At 39.8% G+C, this 24,374-nt stretch overlaps 1 protein-coding gene across 12 annotated transcripts in view; it reads left to right on the forward strand.

Moving 5' to 3' along the window:
* Positions 1-24,374, forward strand: part of SYNE1 (spectrin repeat containing nuclear envelope protein 1) — a 518,607-nt gene that overhangs the window by 373,802 nt on the left and 120,431 nt on the right. For all 12 annotated transcript variants that reach the window (XM_029048032.2, XM_029048087.2, XM_029048053.2 and 9 more), the window contains 11 exons: positions 37-193; positions 3,770-3,901; positions 6,370-6,525; positions 7,106-7,315; positions 10,744-10,845; positions 11,602-11,721; positions 15,343-15,543; positions 19,115-19,288; positions 19,973-20,104; positions 20,932-21,128; positions 24,035-24,167. In XM_029048032.2, coding sequence (XP_028903865.1) covers positions 37-193; positions 3,770-3,901; positions 6,370-6,525; positions 7,106-7,315; positions 10,744-10,845; positions 11,602-11,721; positions 15,343-15,543; positions 19,115-19,288; positions 19,973-20,104; positions 20,932-21,128; positions 24,035-24,167 — 1,714 coding nt within the window. The remainder of the gene's footprint in view (positions 1-36; positions 194-3,769; positions 3,902-6,369; positions 6,526-7,105; positions 7,316-10,743; positions 10,846-11,601; positions 11,722-15,342; positions 15,544-19,114; positions 19,289-19,972; positions 20,105-20,931; positions 21,129-24,034; positions 24,168-24,374) is intronic.

Below are 24,374 nucleotides of genomic sequence, written 5' to 3' on the forward strand. Positions count from 1 at the left end.
CACACTGTAACCTTAGGTGATTTATTCTACTTCTAGTGAAAAGCCTGATGTGCTTTCTCAGGAGTTGGGTTCTGAAAGTGAGAAGACCTCCACTGAAGACCAAATGAGAATGAAGTGGGAAAGTTTGCATCAGGAATTCAGTACCAAGGAAAAACTCCTAAAGGATGCTTTAGAACAAGAACAAGACCAACTGGTATCTATTTTTATTTTTCAGTTCTTTGCCTATTATCTTGGTATTGAAGGTAGACAGACTTGAATAAACCCCAAATCCTCTGGTTGGAAGGAGCACAAGAGATCATTTGGTCCAGTCATCTGTGTCCAGCCTGTAAGTTAGTGCTTAAGCCATCCTGATCAGGTGATTGTCTACCGGGACAACATGGCTTAGGAGAAGAGAACATGTTTAAAAGCTGAGAACTGAATTTTAGTCCTCGCTCTGCCAGGTCTGTTGTGGGACTCTGGGTAAATTATTTAAGCTCTTTGTGCCTCAGTTTCTTCATCTGCAAAATGGCGATAATGCCTACCTCTGTTTTGTGAAGACATTGTGAAAACAACAAGATACAGGTAATGTGAAAACATTTGAGTTATTAATATTTTCACCAATAATATTAAGGCTTTCCAGAGATAAAAACCTTCCAGTCTCCCTTTATATCTTTATTTCAGTGTTTTATCACCCAGATAATCAAATGTTCTTATATCTAACCCAAATCTCTTGTTTTATGTCCATTTTTCTTGGTTAGTCTACAGTGTAGTCCCCATAAGTAAACCTTCATATACTTGATGGCAGTTAAGTTTCCATAGCCTTTATTTTAGGTCTTAAATTTTTTTATAACTTTCCAAGAAAGATGTAAAATACATAATGCTTAGAGGAAGATTTTGAGGACATTGCACAAATAAATACCTTTTTCAAAACTCTCAAAAGTGAAATAAAGTAGCACTGAATGATAATGACCTTGGGACCTCTATCAAAACCAAAAACCTGATTATTAGGAATAATTATAGGGTAATAGTAATGGTATTTAGGAAGTGTATAGTATTTGATCACACAGTCTCTGTCCCACACAGGGATCAGAATCTAAGTGGTAGGGAAAGCAGGTTCTTATCTCCATTTGATAGATGAGGAAGTAGGGGTGCAGAGAGGGAAAGAGAATTAACCAAAGTCACATAACAGGCCAGTATCTGTAGTGTTATTAGAACCCAGGTCTCTTGACTCCTAGTCCCATGCTGTTTCCATAGGCCTCATTTTCTCAGTTATGATCGACAGAATGGTGAATTTGACTTGCAAATAAACAGAAGCTATGCTGTGAAGACAAAATTTGATTAGGTTGTGATATAAAAACCATTTTGATATAAGGAAAGAGCAAGTCAATTTCAAGGCTTTGCCACTATTAAACATATTTAATTCCACTTATTCTATATTTTGCACACCAGCAAAACTCTCCAAGGATCGTCATCAAAACCATTCAGTCTTTTTATTAATACAAAACACTGTACTTTGGGCATATACAGCAAACTTGAATTAAGCTCCGTCCTTGTTCTCTAGGAATTCACACATAAATTGGAATAAATAGTAGTTCAAAATTGCAATAGTTGAATTTCAGTTATTTTATAAAACTGGACTATGCACAGTCTGAGGTCCCTGTAGTGCAGGAAATTTACCCCATTATTATGAAGTTTATGAATACCAACACAGGTCCTATAATGTATATCTTGCATTCTTGCACAACTCGGGGTTGAGGAAAGTGCTCATTGAAGTTATCTATGTCTGATGCCATGAACATGTGCACAAGCATTTTTTCCAGCACCTTTGCACTCTTTCCAGACAAACGCACTGTCTCAGAAGGTCCCCAATTCTGCTATCATATTCTTTGCAAAGCACATCGTCAAAACCTGCAAGCTAGAAAAATTGACAGTATAGCCCCTCAGCAGGGAGAGATTTATACTAACTGTGAGTCTTTAGTCTGATGTGGTCATGCTGAGCAGTAAGGCAAGATTGTTAAAGGGCAGTCATGAAACCTGAAATTATAGAACAATGCTGGGAAGCTGTTTTAAAGAGGTCCAAAAGTAAAGTGTTTCCCGTTGGATGTGCCATACTATTTTTGGATGTGCCATACTATCCCTGCAAGGTTTTAATCCTGGCTTTGTGTGACCAATAGTGGTCAAACAGTCTATGGTATTTATTGAATGCTTACTTTGTGCAGAGCACTGTCCTAAGCACAAACTTTGGAGAGTACAATACAATAGAGTTGGTAGAATGATCCCTTCTCACAAGGAGGTTACAGACTTGAGGGGAGACAGATATTAAAATAAATTATAGATGGGGAAGTGGCAGAGTATAAGAATATCAGTAAGTTCTCTGAGGCTGGAGGTAGGGTGACCTGCTTCAGGGGTAAAATCCCAAGTGTGTGGGCAATGCAGAATGAAGAGCAAATAGGTGAAGTGGGGATTTAATCAGGGAAAGCTTCTTGGAGGACATGTAATTTTTGTAGGTTTACAAGATGGAGAGAATAGTGGCCTGTCAGATATGAACGGAGAGGGAGTTCCAGGCCAGAAAGAGGATGTGGGCAGGGGAACGGGGGCTACACAGATGAGATTGAGATGCAGTGAGTAGGTTGGCATGAGAAGAGTGAAGTGTGAAGGCTGATTGTAGTAGAAGATCTGTGAGGTACGGCAGAAGGGGAAGAGCCAGTTGAGTGCTGAAAAACTTATGGTAAGGAATTTCTGTTTGATGTGGAGATGGATGGGCAACCACTGGAGGTTTTTAAGATTGAGGAGATGTGGACTGATTTATTTTTTAGAATAATGATCTGAGCAGCAGTGGGAGTGGGGAGAGACAGGAGAGAGGGAGGATACTGATGCAGTAGTCAAGGCTTGAGATATAAGTGCTTAGATCAGCATAGTAGAAGTAATAGTAATACTATTTATTAAGCTCTTACTGTGTGCAAAGCACTGTACCAAATTTTGCATACTTAGTACTGGACTAGTCCTTGGGTTTGGGGGAGTGGGGGCTTGTGTGTGCAGAGGATTTGTCAGTTGCAGGCAAATACATAGCCTCTGTCTTGGTCCGAATAATTGTCAGTTGCAAGTACTTTGCCTAGAATCATCATCATCAATGGTATTTATCGATCGCTTACTATATGCAGAGCACTGTATTAAGCACCTGGGGGAGTTGGCAGGCACATTCAATGCGCATAACAAATTTACAGTCTAAAGGAGGAAAGACAGGATCATTTAAATGCCATCCTGTGCCTGGGGGGTGTGTTTCCCAAGCACAGTCATCAGGATATGAGTGCCTATATGTGCAATTCAAGGACTTTCCATGCATCTCTGGGCCATAAGTGAATGAAAAATAGTTCCAACAATGTGGAGAAAGGAATTCTTTAGGCAGAGTTAGTGGCTGTATTGTCCATGGAGGTAGGGACAGGTGATATAAGGGTGTTAACTTGCCTGGAGGGATTCAAATGTCTCCACTGAGCTGGGTTCATGTGAGCATTAATCATTCCATCTGTCGTTTGTAAATTCACAATTTCAGGATCATATTCGATGGATCAAAAGACCTTCAAATATTTGAGGCATAACAAATTTTGACTTTTTTGGTGGTTATCCTTTATTGCAATATTTCATTTGCTAAGCATACACCTATGTCACAATTTGTTCATCGTTTTAAGAAGTGCGTAAATGAATACTTGAAGTTACTAGGAAGGTTTTCCAAATGTGGCATTTCTAATGCAGTAATAATACTGGCATGTAACCAGCCCTTGTTTTACAACAGCTGTACAGCAGACCCAATAGACTGCTAGCTGGCGTGCCACTCTACAAAGGAGAAGGACAGGCCCAAGATAAGTCTTCAGTAGCATCTTTGCTGGATGGATTGAACCAGGCATTTGAAGAGGTCTCATCCCAGGTACTGTGGCACTGTTCGTGTGCTTCGAAATCTCATTTCAGTCTTGCCCAGAGTCTCCAGAATACTCTCCTTGGCTTTCCAGACAGCCAGCTGCAAACACTCCTGAAGTAAACATTGAGTCTCAGGGCATCATGATTGCTTGGGATTTCTCTCCTTGCCTTCATCCACTATTACTGCATGGTACAGTGTATTGTTGTAATAATAATACTATGATGGTATTTAAGTGCTTTACTATGTGTCAAGCACTTTTCTAAGTCCTGGGGAAGATATAAGCTAATCAGGTTGGACACAGTCCATGTCTTATATGAGGCGCACAGTTTTAATCCCCATTTTACAGATGAGAGAACTGAGGCACAGAGAAGTTAAGTGACTTGCCCAAGGTCACACAGCAGTCAAGTGCTGGAGCCAGGATTAGAACTCAGATCCTTCTGATTGCCAGGCCTGTGCTCTACCCACTGTAGTTGACATGTGGGAATGAACTAGATGTAAAACCTGCTCACAAATTGCTTATTAGCTAGAAGGCAGTTGGCCAGGAGATGGAAAGAGATACACAGAAAATCAGTCCTTTAAGATGTAAAAATTCAATAGTCAACACATGCAAGCACTAACAGGAAAAGAAAGCAACCAGTCTATTACCTGATTGCTCATTACATGAATTGCTGAGGGGAAACAGTGTGGCTTAGTGGAAAGAGCACAAGCCTGGGAGTCAGAGGATGTGGGTTCTAATCCCGGCTCTGCCACTTCTCTGCTGTTTGACCTTTCATTCATTCATTCAATAGTATTTATTGAGCGCTTACTATGTGCAGAGCACTGTACTAAGCGCTTGGGATGAACAAGTCTGGGCAAGCCACTTCACTTCTCTGTGCCTCAGTTGCCTCATCTGTAAAATGAGGATTAAGACACTTAGCGCCACATGGGACAACCTGATTTCCTGCAGTGTGGCTCAGTGGAAAGAGCCCAGGCTTGACAGTCAGAGGTCATGGATTTTAATCCTGGCTCCACCACTTGTCAGCTGTGTGTCTTTGGGCAAGCCATTTAACTTCTCTGTGCCTCAGTTACCTCAGCTGTAAAATGGGGATTGAGACTGAGTCCCACGTGGGATAACCTGATTACATTATGTCTACCCCAGTGCTTAGAACAGTGCTTGGCACAAAGTAAGCACTTAACAAATACCCTAATTATTATCATTGTTATTTTTATTATTAATTTCAAAATGTCCTTAATGTTTTGTATGACTACCCAGGTTTGTAAGAAATTCCAAGACATAGTCAATCCTATTTATTGAGTGCTTACTGTGTGCCGAGCACTGTACTAAGTACTTGGGAGAGTCCAATATAACAGGGTTAATAGATAAGTCTCCTTTTCATAACAAGCTTTCAGTCCAGAAAGAAGACAGACAAAAAATTATGGATAGATACATATCATACCTGTGCTGGAAATGAAGCCTAAAATTATGTGAGATTTCCACTTCTTCTTGGGTCGATCATTCAGTCAATCAGTGGCTCCTTCACCTCTCCGCAGCTTAACCCTCTTTTCCCCCCATCTCCCTCTGCTCCTCCCCCTCTCCCTTCCCATCCCCTCAGCACTGTACTTGTCTGCTCAACTGTATAGATTTACATTACCATATTTATTTTGTTAATGAAATGTACATCCCCTTGATTCTATTTAGTTGCCATTGTTTTTACGATGTTTTTATTGGTCTTCCCCTTGCCTCTATTTATTGCCATTGTTCTTCTCTGTCTGTCTCCCCCGATTAGACTGTAAGCCCGTCAAAGGGCAGGGACTGTCTCTATCTGTTGCCGACTTGTTCATTCCAAGCGCTTAGTAGTTCTCTGCACATAGTAAGCGCTCAATAAATACTATTGAATGAATGAATGAATGGTATTCATTGAGTGCTTACTGTGTGCCAAGCACTGTACTAAGCACTTGGGAGAATACAATATAACAGAGTTGACAGACCTGCTCCTTGCCCACAATAAACATACAGTCTAGAGGGCTCTTCCAGGGATGAGGCTTGTTGGGCTGGGAGCGAGGCCCCCAGATTTCTCCAGGTGATGAGCTTGGTGGTGGTAACCCATAAATAAATAGTGTTTATTGAGTGCTTGCTCAGTGTATATCACTATACTAAGCACTTGGGAGGGTAAAGTAAATAGATATGATCCATCCATCAAAGGGTTTACAATTTAGCATGATTTAATCTGCACAGCCAGCTTCCTTCTATCCTTGACTCCTCATGGTAGGGTTTGTTCTTGATCTCAGAGGGATGATGTAGGCCAGGGCAGATTCCTAAGGCAGTGTCAAGTTGGTGAGGTGGAAAATGACCCTTTAAGTCCTCAAGTTGTTATGCTTATTGGTAAAGATGCTCAAAGTAGTTTGGGTATGAATATCTGGCTTCTGTCTGAATATGCTTATTCCTGAATAAATGTAATTTGACACATTTGTTTCTCCTTTTTGGCTTCTACATCCAGAATGGAGGGGCAGAGGGGCAAAATGTTCACTTGGAACAAAAACTATATGATGGTGTCTCAGCTACATCTACTTGGTTAGATGATGTTGAAGAGCACCTCTTTGTTGCTACAGCCCTCTTACCAGAAGAAACAGAAACTTGCCTCTATAACCAGGAAGTAAGTTTGATAACTCACATTGATATTTTACTCTGTATTGCCAGTTTATGTTTTAGAAAATTAATTTTATTTATGAGCAAAATTTACCGCAAAAGGAAATGCACAATAGTTCTAAGAAATTAAGAACCTACACAACTTTCAAGAGCATTAATTTTTGCATCCCCATATCTATTTTACATAGAAGGTAGAAAAGAAAATGTGACAGTTCTTCACAAAAATATTGGAGTACAGTGTAGATCTCCCATGTAATTAACATATAGATGAAGGATAGGCATGTTTGAATGTATAAGTTGTATTTTAGAATGATTGCAGAAAACCACATGATAAGTAAATGCTTTTGTTTAGACACTAAAGGAAGCTTTCCTTCTAATTCAGTATGCTATGACTATTAAAGTAGTAAAAAAAAATAATCAGAAAACTTGTAGAAATTATCATTGAGCAGTAAGAGTAGTAACTGATTTCAGAAGAGGGTCCAGGCAACCCTCTCTAGCATTCTGTCATTGAGACAATGACTCTTATTTCCAGTTGACTGATTAAGATATCTACATTGGTAAGTGTGCTCTTTCTTTACCCCATTCAGACCCTCGCCAAAGATATTAAGGAGATGTCTGAAGAAATGGATAAGAACAAAAACTTGTTTTCCCAAGCATTTCCTGAGCAAGGTGAAAATCGAGATGTTATAGAAGATACTTTGGGTTGTCTTTTGGGGAGATTATCCTTGTTGGATTCTGTGGTAAACCAAAGATGTCATCAGATGAAGGAAAGACTACAGCAGATACTGAATTTTCAGGTAGGAACATTGTTCTCATTGAATTCTTGAAAGGTTTCTCTAACCCTGGCTTGTAGTTGTAATAGAGTGGTTTTAAGAAGGAGCATGGCTCAGTGGAAAGAGCCCGGGCTTGGGAGTCAGAGGTTATCGGTTCGAATCCCAGCTCTGCCACTTGTCAGCTGTGTGACTGTGGGCAAGTCACTTAACTTCTCTGTGCTTAGTTACCTCATCTGGAAAATGGGGATTAAGATTGTGAGCCTCACGTGGGACAACCTGATTACCCTGTATCTACCCCAGCGCTTAGAACAGTGCTCTGCACATAGTAAGCGCTTAACAAATACCAACATTATTATTATTATTAAGGTGCAGAGTTTTTGTTTGAGATGGAGGTTAACAGGAAACTGCTGGAGATTTTTGAGAATGGGGGCTTGACATGCCCTGAACGTTTCTGTAGAAAGATAATTTGAGCAGCAGAGTGAAGTATAGACTGAAGTGGGGAGAGGCAGGAGGTTGGGAGGTCAGAAAGGAGGCTGATGCCATATGCAGACAGGATAGGATGAGTGATTGTACTAATGTGGTAGCAGTTTGGATGGAGAGGACAGGGCGGATCTGGGCGACGTTGTGAAGGTGAGACCGGCAGAATTTGATGACGGATTGGATATGTGGGGTAATGAGGGAGCTGAGTCAAGGATGACACCAAGGTTGCGGGCTTGTGAGACGGGAAGGATGGTTGTGCCGTCCACAGTGACGGGAAAGTTCAGGAGAGGACAGGATTTGGGAGGGAAGATAAGGAGCTCAGTTTTGGACATGTTGAGTTTTAGGTGGTGGGAGGACATCCAAGTAGAGATGTCCTGAAGGCAGGAGGAGATGTGAGCCTGGAGGGAGGGAGAGAGAATGGGGGAGGAGATATAGTTTGGGTGTCATCTGCATAGAGATGATAGTTAAAGTCATGGGACCAAATGAGTTCTCCAAGGGAGTGAGTGTAGTTGGAGAATAGAAGGGGACCAAGAACTGAACCCTGAGGGACCCCTACAGTTAAGGAATGGGAGGGGGCTGAGGAGCCCATGAAGGCTGTGTGGGCAAGGGTGAATTTTTTTAGGATGGGGGAGATGTGGGCATGTTTGAAGACTGTGGGAAAGAAGCCACTGGAGAGTGAGCGGTTGAGGATGGTAGCTAAGGAGGGAAAGAGCGAGAGTTTTAGGGTAGATTTTGAGAAGGGATGGGAGATCTCCTCTTGAGATACTGCTGGGAAGGAAGGGAGAGTTGAAGAAGGGGCAGGAGAGATTTTAGGGAGTTCACGCCTGATGGTTTCAAATTTATCGATAAAATATGTGTCCAGGTCATTATTCATTCGTTCATTCAATTGTATTTATTGAGTGCTTACTGTTTGCAGAGCACTGTACTGAGCACTTGGAAAGTACAACTAGGGGCAAGAGATGGGAGTGAGGTTGCAGCGGGTTTGAGGAGGGAGCTAAATGTCTGGAACAACTAACGTGGGCAGTGGGCATGGGAGTCAAGAAGGAGAAAGAAAATTTTTCTTCCAGGCACAGGAGAGGTAGGAATTAAAGAAAGCAAAGATAAATTTCAGGGGGACAAGTTGAGCCTGATTAGCACTCCACAACTTCTGTGGAGGTGAATGAGGGCTGTGGATTAGTGGAATGAGACTGGCAGAAAGGTAGTTGAACCAAGTGAATATGGTTCCGTAGAGAGAGTGGTGTTGAGGGTGCTGTTGCTGCCACTGCTCTGTGTTCAGATTGGGTTGGACCAGGACTCTACCCCTAATCTCTCTTTCTCCTCCATCCCTAAAACCTAAGCAATGGCAAATGGGATCATATAACTAAATGTAGGCAGAAAATAACACTTTGATTAAAATGCTTCCCCGGCAGTCTCAGATGCATGCTGAGACTGTGATAGGGTGGAAGCATTTGAAGTTGACATTTTAGTCTGTTTCTCCCTTGATGTCTGTTATTACTGGTTACAGTGGGGCCAGCTCCTTCGCACACTGCATCCTGCAGCAGCCTAGTCGATGTGGGAGTCTGCACAGTTAACAGCTCCAGGCTTTCTGTATGTCATTCATTCATTCAGTTGTATTTATTGAGCACTTACAGTTTGCAAAGCACTGTACCAGTCGTACACCACCCACCCCCACAGAACTAAGAGGCTTCCGTTATATGAAGTTTCATCCACCATGCCCAAGTCCAGTGACTGTAAATGAAATGGAGCTTTTTCCTTATGTAAAACTATAAAACTGATATCAACCTCTTTATTGGACTCCTTGCCTCCCCCGTTGCAATCCATACTTAAAGCCACACTTCAACTTGCTGCCAAATAATCTTTTAAAACATCATCCTGTACACATCTCATCACTCCCCTCAAACTTCCAGTGGTTACCTCTCCAAATTAAACAGAAACTCCAAACCATCGGCTTCAAGATACTCAATCTCTCCCTCCACTTATCGATTCTTTTCTTCCACTAAACCCCAGCTTGAACTTTTCATTTCTCTCAAACAAGACCTATTTATCAGTCAGTGAATCAATTGTATTTATGAAGAGCTTACTACATGTAGAGCACAATACTAAGCGCTTGGGAGAACACAGTACAACAGAGTTGGTAGACACATTCCCTGCCTACAAGGATCTTACAGTCTACTTATGTTCTTCATTTTTGTCTCTACTGCCCCCAGTCCCTTGCTCATGCCCTGGCTCGAGCCTCCAACTCCCTCCCACTTCAAATCTGCCAGACCACATTTCTATGCATCTTTGAAGCCCTTCTGAAACTCCCATCTCCTCTTCTTAGTATTTCTGAGTTGTCTAGCCCTGAAACCCTGATTCTGAGAAGATGGTATGGATGAAGGACTGGAGAGTGAATCCCCACTTGTAATCTATTTGAGGGCAAGTCTCATATGTACCTACTCTATTATACTCTCCCAAGCGCTTAGGTCAGAGGATCTGAGTCTTCTACTAGAAGAGATAGTTGTTGCTCCATCTGTCAGCAAGACTCCTTTCCTCTTAATGTTTTTCCATTTACCTCACAGCCTGATCCTGAACTGGAACAGTAAGTGCCTATTCAGATAACAGATTTCCAACCTGTGCGAGGCCCATCTTCCTATAATCTACTCACTGCTGGCATCTTTGTAGCTGCCATTAATGGTTGCTACAACCCTCTGGAAATATTGAAAATGCACATTCATTGCTGGTGGCCTGAAAAAGACATGCTTCAGTTCTTGTTTGCACAATTTTAACACATATTTGCCTTGAAGTTAAAAGTGTCTTGCATGTCTTAATTCTGAACAGGTAGATCTGTGCTTTTATATATCCCAAAACTGTAAGTACCAGACCTTATTCTAGAAATTGAACCCTAATTTACTATTAAGAATGAGCACTTTAGTGTCCCACGAATTATGTTTCTCTGGTTAATTTTCATTTCACTGTTTTGTCTTCTCTTTCAGAATGATCTGAAGGTACTCTTTACCTCACTGGCAGATAATAAATACATCATTCTACAAAAACTGGCAGATGTGGCTGAACAACCTGCAGCAGAACAAATAGAGGTATTTAGAGAAATCTATTCCTGAAAAAGAAAGCAGAACAAATGCGACAAATAGAGTAGATCTGATTGACCACTTACCCATCAAGTGGTCCCCGAAGATAAGTGAATGGTCTGTAGGAGGATATGTACCTAGCTTACTGGGTGATAGATACAGCATGTGCGTTTCCAAGAACACACTTTTGTGAACCAGCAAACTTTGTGGCAAGAACAAGAAGTTTGTTTCCAACTCATTCTGAACAAATTAGGCTTTCTTGGAACCAGTAGAACTATATAATATATTTGAACTCTTATGAGTAATGCATTCCTCCTTTTTTTTCCCCCAGAACCCAAAATAATGTTGTTGTTTTTTTCAGGTACTATCATGTTCTTTGCAAAATATTCAATCTTCCCTTATTTATAGCTATGTTACTCTTTGCCCCATGTTTTTTGAATAAAATACTAACAATTAGGTAATTCAATTGATGTGACTATATGAGATTAGAAGAGAAAACAAGCAAATGAGAAAATTCCATCAAATTCAGAACATTTATGCATAATTATCTAGCATTCAAACATGTTGAAAATGTAATTGCCACAGTGTTTATTCTAGAATAATTTGGATGTGGTTGTATATTTTACTTTTTATTGAAATGACTCCTTTAATCATAGACATAAGTAACAAATTCTTATGGTAAGGGAAAGGAATAGAAGGAAGAAAAATCACTTTTTTTGAACAACTTTCCATAAATTTTAACTGAATATCACAAATATCATATAGGCAATGCAACAGGCTGAAGATGGTCTGAAGGAATTAGATGCAGTGATTGTTGAATTAAAGAGACGTGGTGATAAACTTCAGGTTGACCAACCATCCACGCAAGAACTCTCCAAACTCCAGGTAAAATATGTCAACCAAATAAGTGGCTATTAAATTCTATTTATCTCATTCCCAACTAACTTTTGGTTGTATATTAGATGTTAAGGGAAGCATTTCAACTTGGGTGGGCCTCTAGTGGACTATGTTAATGTTGCAAAGGGCTGAAAAATTCTTACCCTATTCATCAACAGTTATGTAGTCAATGAGTTTTGCACCCTTCCCAAAGCAATATACAAGCAATACACATTTGCAAAACAGATAGATATTTGATATATGATGCTTATTTAAATAACCCTTGAAAATGTAGCTTATTTAGTACCTGTCTTCACTTCAAGCTCGCTTTCATCACGTTTTCCTCAAACTTTTCTTCATCTGGCTCATCATTAGGATTTATTTTTCTATTTTTACTGGACTCTGTGTGAAACACTGCCATGTTCTAAAATAGATTGTACATTTGTTCTCTGAAATATGTAATCAGCACTTTTTTCCTTTCGCATTCCCCCATCTTCCACACAGAACAACCAGATAAAATCACACTAGTTTCATAGGGTATTTTTTTTTACATTGCTATCAGAAATGTAAGCCCCGTCTTGATCCTTGTTTAAAAGATGTTAGTAGTTAAATAGGTCCAAATAATGTGATGAGTCATAGAAAATCAGAGAGGAGGTTATTTCTGTCCACCATTCACTATTGTTTTCCATTTGTCCCTTCAAATGCTTTGAGAGTATTCACAGGGTGCTTTGCCTTTAAGGACTGATACAGTCTTGACATGAAATTTGACTGAACATCAAACACTGCTCTTCCACAAAAACCATGGCAAATCCCAAGGAACACGCAAGGATAGGATTAAATTAAAATTTGATAAAAGAGAAGTGGGGGGAAGAAATTGATGCAGAAAGCACAGGACATTAAGCTGGAACCCCACTGGAGAGAGAGAGATTTTTCAGTAATACTGGGTAGAACTACCTCATTTAATAAAGATGCCATAATTTGAATTAAGGAGGTCTGAAGAAGAGCAGTGAAGCAGGGGCATTCCAGGGCATCCATTTGAGGGGAAAAAAGCAAACTTTCATTTGAAGAGAAACAATGTTTTTTGTCTCAGTCTCAAAGAACCTTAATAGAACAAGAAAGAGAAAAGATGAGTACAGTAAAAGTTAAGAATTCTATAAACCCATCTGTCCTGTTCATTTTATTCCACAATGTATGAAAAATTCATGAGAATCAATAGAACAAGCTCTTTTGCTTTAAATATCTAGATATTTTCATAATTCACTACTACAAATTGAATGCAGTGATTCATTGTGAAGGTCCCCATCTAAACTGTAAACTCTTTGCAGGCAGGGAATGTGACTACCAACTCTGTTGTCTTGTACTGTTCCAAATACTCTGCATATGATAAGCTCTCCACAAATAGCAACGATTGATTTGAATTTTATTTCATCTTGTGAGCAGAATAGATTGTTTCCCCCTGAATACCATTGGTAACTATAACTATTCACAGTGATATTTAGTATTATTATGGTATTAAGCATTTACAGCTAAACACTGTACTAAACGCTGGGTTCTATACAAGATAATCAGGTCACACACTGTCCCTGTCCCACACACATGGGGTTTGTATCTAAATAGGGGAAGAACAGGTATTGAATTCCCATTTCATAGAGGAGGAAACTGAGGCACAGAGAAGTTAAGTGGTTTGCCCAAGGTCACATAGACAAGTGGCAGAGTGAGATTACTATCTGGGTTCTCTGACTCCCAGGCCTATTGTCTGTCCACTAGGCCTCACCACTTCTCTACTGCAAGTAACATCAATCAATTGTATTTATTGAGCGCTTACTGTGTGTAGAGTACTCTACTAAGCACTTAGGAGAGTACAATATAACAGAGTTGGTAGACATATCATATGATCAAGAAGCAGTGGATAGAGCACAGACCTGAGAGTCAGAAAGAACTGGGTTCTAATCCATCCTCCACCGCTTATATGCTGTGTGACCCTAGTAAGGCATTTAACTTTGTGTCCCAGTTATCATATCTGAAATATGGGGACTAAGACTGAGTCCCATGTGAGATATCGACTGTGTCCAACCTGCCTAGTTTGTATCTGCCCCAGCTCCTCATAAAGTTCCTGGCATATAGTAAGTGCGTAACAAATACCATAAGAAAAAATAAGGCCCTAAATAATATAGAAAGATCAGGAAAACATAAAATCTGCTATTACCGTTTAGTTTGAGAAGCAGCACGGGCCTGGGAGTCAGAAGGTCATGGGTTCCAGTTCCGACTAGGCTACTTATCTGCTATGTGACCTTGGGCAAGTTGTTTCACTTCTCTGTGCCGTACATAGTTCCCCCATCTGTAAAATGGGGATTGAGACTGTGAGCTTCATGTGGGACAAGGACTTTGTCCAACCTGATTTGCTTGTATCCACCCCCGTGCTTAGTATAGTGCCTGGCACATAGTAAATGCTTAGCAAATAGCAACAAATATTATTATTACTAAATTTTCATAGAAAGTTTTTCTGGGGATAGGAATCTACTTAGCTGAACATACAAAGAGGCAGAAGGAGGATGTGAGTATCTATAAGGGGTTGCCGTGAACTGGTGTTGATGCTGGCAATCATATGTTGGTGTGAGACTGATGAGCATTTTTATATTCCCATGGGGTCTGATGAATATAGCTCCTTAGAGCCAAAAATAAGTATTTAACATTTTAATTATGAGAAGCATCCCATCAAACTCAATTTAGGTGATTAAAATAGTCTTTTAACTTACAAAGAAAACCGGAATTTAACGTGCTCTTTTCTAAGCATAGTCAGTGAGAAGAAAATAACATTCCATTTAATATACTCTTCCAAAATTTCACCTCCCACTCTCTAGTGTTATCTTTCAGTTCTTTAAACTTAGGACCCTTGAAATAAGTATTATAGTTATAACTAACCATTAAAGTTGTACTTTTCCAAATTGGGCTCTGTTTTCTCCACTGACCTGAAAATATATTATTAATATGTTTTCAAATAAATCCTCTGAATGTTACTTATCTCATACACTGTCATTTGAGTTAGTGTTCTCTCCTCAAGATTTAGTTGACTCCCTTTTCTATTGTGTTAAAGTATCTTTCTGTTGCTCTAAACTCTTTTTTCGTCACCATTGGCTCCCTTTAGATTCTATTTAGAAATGTCTCAAAGGTTCAGCGAAACCATATTCAGCTGAATTGTCTTTTCTGATATGAATCCCTAAAACATGTATGCATTAGCATTTCATCAGTCTAACTCTGCCAGTTTCCCAAAGAGTTGGATATTTAAATATTGTCAAGGGTTGAATTGTTAAATTCCCCCTCTTGGCAGTTTTATAGCTCTGCTTCTGTATATTATGGGCTGTTAGGTTTGGGATGTATGAAGTCAGCATATATAAACACCTTTACTGTTTGGAAGATTGCAATCAAGATAATAGGTTTTCAAGAAGATGTACCTTGTGCTCCTCTAAACAGTAAGTTTGTTGTAGGCGGAGAATGTGTCTACAAACCCTGTTACACTGTACTCTCCCAATGCTTAGGACAGTGCTCTGCACACAATAAATGCTCAAAAAATATGATTGTTGGACTATATACCCTATGCAAGGTTCACTATTGATGCTTCTGTCCCTTCAGGACATGTATGATGAACTGATGATGACCATTGGCTCAAGACGTAGTGGACTGAACCAAAATCTGGCACGTAAAAAGCAGTATGAACGACTGCTCCAGGATCTTGCTGACCTATCGGAAACTGGTCAAGAAAAGATGGCAGGAGGTCAAAAAATGATCGTTTCTTCCAAAGAAGAAGTTCAACAAGCCCTTGACAAGCACAAGGTTAGAAAAAAAAAATTTGTGTACACATTGGAGAAAAAAAAATTCTGATTTAAATATTATTTGTTCTGTAAAAGACGGCACCCTAGTACATCAAGGACTGCTACTTACTTTGCTATTTCCAGTTCTTAATTAGAAATACAAATTATGGAGAAGCAGTATGGTCTAGTGGATAGAGCATGGGCCTGGGATTCAGAAGGATGTGGGTTCTAATCCTGGCTCTGCCATTTATCTCTGTGACCTTTTGCAAGTCACTTTACTTCTCTCTTCCTCAGTTACTTCACTTGTAAAATGGAAATTAAGACTATGAGCCCCATGTACGACATGGACTGTGTCCAACCTCATTAGCTTGCGTCTACCCCAGTGCTTAGTACAGTGACCGGCACATAGTAAGCACTTAACAAATACCCTAAAAAAATGATGCTGCATCCCTGACCACTTATTCACTTCTCATATCTCTTGCCCCAATTAGGGCATGTTTGGCAGAGTCAAGAGAGTTTGAGTAGCTTTGTGATAAACCTAGTCCTATAATCAATTCCCCTCTGCATGTTTTCAGCCTATAGGTCTCCAGACCAGTGGTCTTCAGTTGTTTATGTGAGATTCCATCATCCTGATCACTGGTGAAGTCTTAATTAACCGGTTTAGCTTAGTGGACTTTTATAATAATGATTGTAGTCGTTAAGCACTTACTTTGTGTCAAGCACTGTTCTAAGTGCTGAGGTAGTTACAAAATAATCAGGTTGGACATAGCCCCTGTCTCGCATGGGCCTCACAGTCCCACCCAGATTCATGGATATAGTTTAGTTTTTCCAGAAGTCTCTGTCTCGCGCAAAACCAATAAGATAGTTGTAGTTGAGAAGCAGCATGGCTTAATGGAAAGAGCACGGGCCTGTGAGTAAGACGATGTGGGTTCTAATCCCAGCTCTGCCCCTTTTTTCTGTGTGACCTTGGGCAAGCCACTTAACCTCTCTGTGCCTCAGTTACCTCATCTGTAAAATGGGGAGTAAGACTGTGAGCCCCACATAGGACAACCCGATTAGGTTGGATCTACCACAGTGCTTAGAACAGTGCTTGGCACATAGTAAGTGCCTAACAAATGCCATAGTAATAATTATTATTATTAGTTTTGCATAGCTATTTTTATGGCATTTGTTAAGTTCTTACTATGAGTAAATACAAGCTAATCAAATTGAACACAGTCCATGTCCCACATGGGGATCACAGTTTTAATCCCCCTTTTACAGAGGATTAACTGAGGCACAGAGAACTTAAATGACCTGCCCAAGGTCACACAGATAAGTGGCGGATCTAGGGTTAGAACCTAGGTCCTTCTGACTCCCAGGCCCGAGCTCTATCCACTAGGTCACAGTGCTTGTCAGTGAAGCACCTCGGCTTCACTGTCACTGTCCCCTACTGGTTTTCCTTCCATCTCTCTGGCCGCTCTTTTGTAGGCTCTTCCCCTGCTTCCCACCACCTGATTGTGGGAGTCCCTTAAGGTTCAGTTCTGGAACCCCTTCCATTCTCCATCTATACCCACTTGCTTGGAAAACGCATTCTCTCCCATGGCTTCAGCTACCATCTCTATCCAGATGGTTCCCAAATTTACATCTCCAGCCCTGATCTCTCTCCTTCTCTGCCATCTCATATTTCTTCCTGCCTTCAGGACATCTCAACTTGGGTGTCTCACCAACACCTCAGGCATAACATATCCAAAACAGAACATCTCATCTTCCCACTCAAACCCTGTCCTCCCCATGACTATTTTAGCACTGACGGAAGCACCATCATCCTCCCGGTCTCATAAGCCCCAAATCTTAGCACTAGTCTTGACTCTAATTCTATCCACATACTAAGTCTTTCACCAGGTCCTGTTGGTTCTACCTTTACAACATTGCTAAAAATCTTCCTTTTCCTCTCCATCCAAACTGCTATGTTGATCTAAGCCCTTATCCTATTTTACTTTGATTATTGCACCAGCCTTCATTTTGTCTTTCCTGCCTCCCATCCTTCCCCACTCCAGTCCATACTTCACTCTGCTGCCTGGATCATTTTTTCTAAAAAAAAATTCAGTCCATAATTCCCTACTTCTTAAGAAGCTCCATTTCTTGCCCATCCTTGTACCCATCAAACAAAAACTCCTTTCCATTGGCCTTAAGGCACTCAATCACTTTACCCCCTCCTATTTTACCTCCCTGTTTTCCTACTGTAGCCCGGTATGCCAACTTCATTCCTGTAATATCAACCTACTCACTGTACCTCAAGATCATTTTTCTTATACCTGTACCTGAATATTAGCCTGATGATGATATTTAAGCACTTACTATGTGTCAAACACTGTTCTAAGTGCTGGGGTACATACAAACTATTCAGTTTGGGCATAGTCCCTGTCCTATATGGGACTTAGTCTTAATCCCCATTTTACAGTTGAGGTAACTGAATCCCAGAGAAGTTAAGTGATTTGCCCAAGGTCACACAACAGACAAGTGGTATAGCTGGGATTAGAACCCAGGTCCTTCTGACTCCCAGGCCCATGCTCTACACACTAGGCCATGCTGCTTCAGGCTGATGAGGACTGAAGTTATGGATCAGCCTGGAACTAGCAAAAAAAGTGATGTAGAAGTGAATGTTTTCAGTGAATTCTGCACTGAGGTAGCACATTATTAAGAGACATAAGGATAAACAGAGAAGCAGAAAAGAAGGCCAACATGTTTTTTGGAAGGGTGATTGACAGATGTGTCTCAAAATGACATTAAGTCAAATATATAAATTTACAGAGCAATCACAGTAGGTGACCTTGTTTTTGTATGTGAAGTTTGGACTACTCTGATAGCAGCATACCTGATTTCTAGAGCAACTCCAGGGGTGCCAAGCATATTAGAGAAGCAGCGTGGCACAGTGGAAAGAGCATGGGCTTGGGAGTCAGAGGTCATGAGTTCGAATCCCAGCTCTGCCACTTGTCAGCTGTGTGACTGTGGGCAAGTCACAACTTCTCTGTGCCTCAGTTACCTCATCTGTGAAATGGGGATTAACTGTGAGCCTCACTTGGGACAACCTGATTACCCTGTATCTACCCCAGCGCTTAGAACAGTGCTCGGCACATAGTAAGCGCTTAACAAATACCAACATTATTATTATTATTAGGTTCAGGTCAGATAATAAGACAAGGTCATGGTTAGCTTCAGGACCACATCAGCTTCAAAGTCATGCTTGTTACATGAGACTTTCACTAGAGAGGTCATGTGTGGAGAATGTGATCAAAGGCCACTCACAGATACTTAATGGTGAGGTTAAATGGGAAGACAATAAAGAAGAACTAAAGAAATCTTTGAAGACAGCTTCCTCATCATTAAGAGAGATATTTGTATGGGGGGATTTAAATTTTGTAAGTGCTTTACCTGTGGTCGTCTCAAAAACCACCCCAAAACTCACATTTCTTCAAACAACTTTCCATGGAAAATGTTATTACTCTGCTAAAATTCAACATTATAAAATATTAACCAGCCTTTTTTCAATACACCCTCTGAAGGAGGGAATGAAGAAAGGAAAGTGATTTTGCTCTTTTATGATATTTCAGGAGTATTTTCAGGGCCTTGAATCTCACATGATCCTGACTGAAACACTATACAGAAAGATTATCAGTTTTGCACTTCCAAAGGAAACCCAGTTCCATTCAGAATTGATGGATCAGGCATCTGTGGTGTTGAAACGAGCTCACAAGAGGGGAGTGGAACTGGAGTATATTCTAGAGGTGAGAATCTTGAAACTATTTAATTTTCATCATTGAATTAGACCTGTCCCCATCAAGACACTAGAGGAGGTATCCTAGATTCTGTGTTCCTTGGGACTTAGGGTACCTTCATTTTTCTCACTTTTCCAATTGGATTTTGCCTGCATTTTTATATATATATCATGCTAAATGAAAAAATATCTAATGTCTGCAAATTATCTTCAGCTAGACTTTCCCTATGGAGAAATCACATTTTAAATTTAGACCAATATCAATTGTACTTTTTAGAGGTTTGGAATTATAGGCTTCTTTGTTAATAGGAGGTTTACACTCTGGACTCTGTGATAAAATTTGATAGCTGATTTGCATAAGAAATTGAAGGTAATATTCCCAATTTAAGGTAGTATTCACAAGTGTGTGTCTGATGCTTCTTCTGTTTACTTAGCTGACTCATTGTTTTCTGTCACCATGCAAAGCCTTCTGACAGTCACTGGTTTACCATCAGTGATGTCTTCTGTAAATAAAACATAACAAATAGTTATATTTTAATAAATATGCCTCAAATTGTATTTCCAAAGTATTTAAAATACACATCCCAAAATACTCAGATAAATGGTCATCGGAGTATTTAAGGAAAAATGAAGTTCTTTATATAATGAGTTATTTATAGTCCACAAATAGTTTTTTTTGTTTTTTTGTTTACAGACCTGGTCCCATCTTGATGATGATTATCAGGAACTCATACGACAACTGGAAGCTGTTGAAAGTAGCATCCCAAGTGTTGGTTTGGTGGAGGAGACAGAGGAAAGGCTAACTGATAGGATTGCTCTCTACATGGTCAGTGAATGCTGATCAATCAATTAATCAATATGTCATATTTCAGGAGCACCTTCAGTGTGCAGCACACTGTGCTAAGTGCTTGGGAGAGTACAACACAACAGAGTTGTAGACATGTTCTCTGCCTACAATGAGTTTATAGTCTAGAGGGGGACTAGTCAAATAAATAAATAGTCAAATAAATAATTGATGATTTCAAGGTGAATTTATAGATGGTCACATTTTAACTTAGGATTTTCAAATGTGTGTTAATTATTTTTTATGTTTTAGAATTATAGATTGCATTCTATTCTTTATCCTTTAAGCTAAGTTATTTTATCATTTAAAGTTTCAATTATAAGTATAAAATTACCCAGGTTGTAAAACTCTAGATTGTAATTCAACAAAAGAATGAGCCAAGGGTGGTTGTTTGTTATCTTGAGAGAACACCAGTATATGTTACTAGTCAGGAAGTTTTAGAATATATCTTTATTAGTTTGCTAGAATTATTTATACTTTTTATCATAAATTTCCACTTAATGTTATCTTTAATGAAGGTGTTTTCCATCATTCTGACACTGGATCTCACTACCTAACAAATGGGTGAATTTCTTTAACACCTAGAAGCATTTTTACAAATAATTTTTGAGTCATTGAATTTTTGACTAAAATGTATTTGATTAATTTTGAAAAAAGATGGGTATTCCTTAGCTTAGAAAGAACCCCTAAATTTAGGTTTATAATGTAATGGCAGTGACATTAAGTAGGGGGCAATTATTCTGATTTTGAGGAATAAATGAAATACAATTTCAAAAGGATGTTACCAAACTTTTCTTCTATTATTTTAGCGGCTTAAATCAAGTTTAACTGAATACCAACCCAAATTGTACCAAGTATTGGATGACGGGAAAAGACTGTTAATTTCCATTAGCTGTTCAGATCTTGAAAGCCAGCTGAACAAGCTTGGAGAACATTGGTTAAATAATACCAACAAGGTTTCCAAGGAATTGCACAGGTTGGAGACAATACTGAAACACTGGACAAGGTAATGAATGCATTATGAGTTTTAAAATTTTCTAGTGAATTTAGTGTTATTTGAGCATATATGCTCAGTTCATTAGGAAAAAAAAGGTTCAGAAGTTGGAAAAGCCATGGCCCCTGACTATTTGGCAATGCAGATAAAAAAAGTATATATAGAACATTTTTCTCTGAATATAATATTTTAGAGGTAAGGCACAAAGCCAGTTAAAATTAGATGTGAGTCTGCACCTTCATCTTCCTAGTGTATAAAGTAGAACTTCTTTTGGCCTTTGAAAAAATAATGGTTATCAATCAATAAATGGTATGAAACACTTTGGAGAGAACAGTATAACAGAGTTGATAGAAATGTTTCCTACCCTCAAGGAGCTTACGTTGTAGAGGGGAAGACAGATATTAAAATAAATTGTGCCTATGTACTACATAAGTGCTGTGGGGTTGAGGGTGGGATGAATATCAAGTGCTTAAAGGGTACAGATTCAAGTGCGCAGGTGATGCAGAAGGAAGAGGGAGTAAGGGAGATGAAGGTTTAGTCGAGCAAGGCTTCTTAGAGATCATCAGTTGTATTAACTGAGTGTTCTCTGTGTGCAGAGGTTTGATTTAATAGGGCTTTGAAGGTGGGAAGAGTGGTGATCTGTCATATAGGAAGGGAGAGGGAATTCTAGACTAGAGGAAGGACACAGAAGGCAGAGGAAGTGACCATAAAAGGAACTGAAAAGGAGCAGCTGAAGACATAAGAGAACCAGAATACATCAATCAGTGGTACTTTTTTTTATGGTATTTGTTAAGCCCTTACTGTGTACCAGGGTCTATACTAAGCGCTGGAGTAGATAAAAGCTAATTAGATTAGACACAGTCCCTGTCCCAAAGAGGCTCAGTGTTTAATCCCCATGTTATGGATGAAATAACTGAGGCCCAGAGATGTTAAGTGACTTGACTAAGGTCACACAGCAGACAAATGATGGAGCCAGAATTAGAATATTGGACTTTCAGGCCCATGTTGTATCCACTAAACCATGCTGCTTCTCTCAGCTGTTTGAGTGCTTACATTGTACAGGGCATCATACTAAGTGCTTGGGAGAGTTCAGTACAACAGAGTTGTAGACATGTTCCCTGCCCACATAGAGCTTACAGTCTGGAGTGGGAGAAAGAGAGTACTATGAATAAATAAAATACAGACATAAATATTATACAACTGTTGGTGGGCTGAATACCAAATGCCCAAAGGGTACAGATCTAAGTGTTTAGTTGAACAGAAGGGGAGAGGGAGTTGGGGAAAGTGGGCCTAATCAGGGATGGTCTTTTGGAGGTGATGTGACTTTAATAAGGCTTTGAAAATGAAGAGGGCAATATCAGTGAAGACAAGGTTAGAAGTTTCCAGGAGAAGGAAGTGATCCACATTGTCAAAGGCAGCTAAAAGTATAGGAAGATTAAGCCACTGAATTTAGCAATAAGAAGGTCATTGGCGACCCTATTAGACAGGGCAGTTTCTGTAAAGGGCAAGGAAATGGTCAGGGAAAGAATTGTAAGAAAGGAGTTGGAGACAGCAGATGTAAACAACTAGATTGAAGAGTTTGGGAAGGAAAAGTAAGAGGAAGCTGGGGTGATAACTGAAAGGTGCTGTGGGGCCATGATGGGATTTTTTTTAGGATAGGGGATATATGGCCATGTTTGAAATCAGTTGGGAAGGAGAGAGAGAGAGTGGATGAAGCAGCATGGCCTAGCAAAAAGAACATGGACCTGGATTCTAATACCAGCTCCATCATTTACCTGCTATGTGACCTTGGGCAACTTCTCTGTGTCTGGTTTCCCATCTGCAAAATGAAAATTCAATACCTGTTCTCCCTCATAATAAGACTGTGAGCCTCATGTGGGATTTGATTATATTGTATCTACCCCAGTGCTTAGTACATAGTACACTTTTAACAAGCACCACAAGTATTATTAAGATAACAGGGCAAGAGTTTTAATAAAGTGCAACGGGAGGGGTTCGAAGGGGAGGATGAAGGGGGTAGATTTTAAGAGATGGTGGAAGATCTTTTGAAATCTGACTGGGAAGAATGGTAGGGTGATTAGTTGGGCACTAGGAAAGATACAAAATTCTCAGATCAGGCATAGTCCCTGATCCACAGAGGGAGGGCAAACAAGGGAGAACAAGTATTTTAAGCCATTGTACAGATTATGAACAATGAGGTACAGCAGATGTTGAATGATATGCCCAAGGTTGCATAATATGCAAGTGACCAAGCCAGTACTCACACCTCCTGACTAATTTTTCAATGTTCTTTCCACTAGACTGTGCTGCCTCCCAAAATAAAGAAGGCAAAGTGGGACTCTGTCAGCAGCATTTATTGAGAATTTACTGTGTGCAGAGCCCTTTACTAAGTGCTTGAGAGAGTACAGTTTAGTAGATTTTTTTTTTACACTGTAAGCCCTTGTAAGCCCTTATAAGCCCTTGAGGAGCTTACAATCTAATGGAGAAAAGAAGCAGCTTAATAAAAGAGGAGGAGGATTTTGCCCAGATGCATATGATAAGTGCAGTTTGGGAACTGGAGAAAGAGTAGAAGAGGTTGGAGGTGGAGACGGGAAAATAAATTTCTTTTGTATTTTATGTTACCTCTCTAAATGTAAATTCTCTTTTTCTGTTACCAAGTTTGATCATAACTATATTACTTAGTATACCAGATATTATTATTGCCATTCTACAGATGAAGCAACTGAGGGTCAAGCAGATGCATTGACTTGCCCAGGGTCATGCAACCAGGACTAGAGACTGGATTTTTTTGTGTTCCAGTCTGGTACTCTGTTTACTAGATTAAACTGTGTACTGAACTTGAGTTAGTTGTCCTTGAGTTAAATGATGGCTAAAACCAGAGGAAGATTATTTTTTTATGTCCATTAATATCCATATAGATACCAAAGTGAATCTGCTGAACTTACTCGTTGGTTGCAAAGTGCAATGGACAGGTTGGAATTCTGGTCCCAACAATCTGTGACATTCCCACAAGAACTTGAAACGGTCCGAGACCATCTGAATGCTTTTTTGGTAAGTAAATAAAGGAAGTGAGGAATTTAAATCTTATCTAAAATAAGTATCCAATATCTGTTCCACATCCCTAATTTCCACAAGGAGTTAAATTGTGAATCTGCCAATTCTGCAAAGATAAAATTAATCTTTCCCTTCATTTAGACATGTCCTAGGCATTTAATGTAAGATGTTTGCATTTCTGCCAACTCTTCATAAGAGGGTGGC

The sequence above is a fragment of the Ornithorhynchus anatinus genome, chromosome 2 (genome assembly GCF_004115215.2).
Source record: "Ornithorhynchus anatinus isolate Pmale09 chromosome 2, mOrnAna1.pri.v4, whole genome shotgun sequence".
Lineage (NCBI taxonomy): Eukaryota > Metazoa > Chordata > Mammalia > Monotremata > Ornithorhynchidae > Ornithorhynchus > Ornithorhynchus anatinus.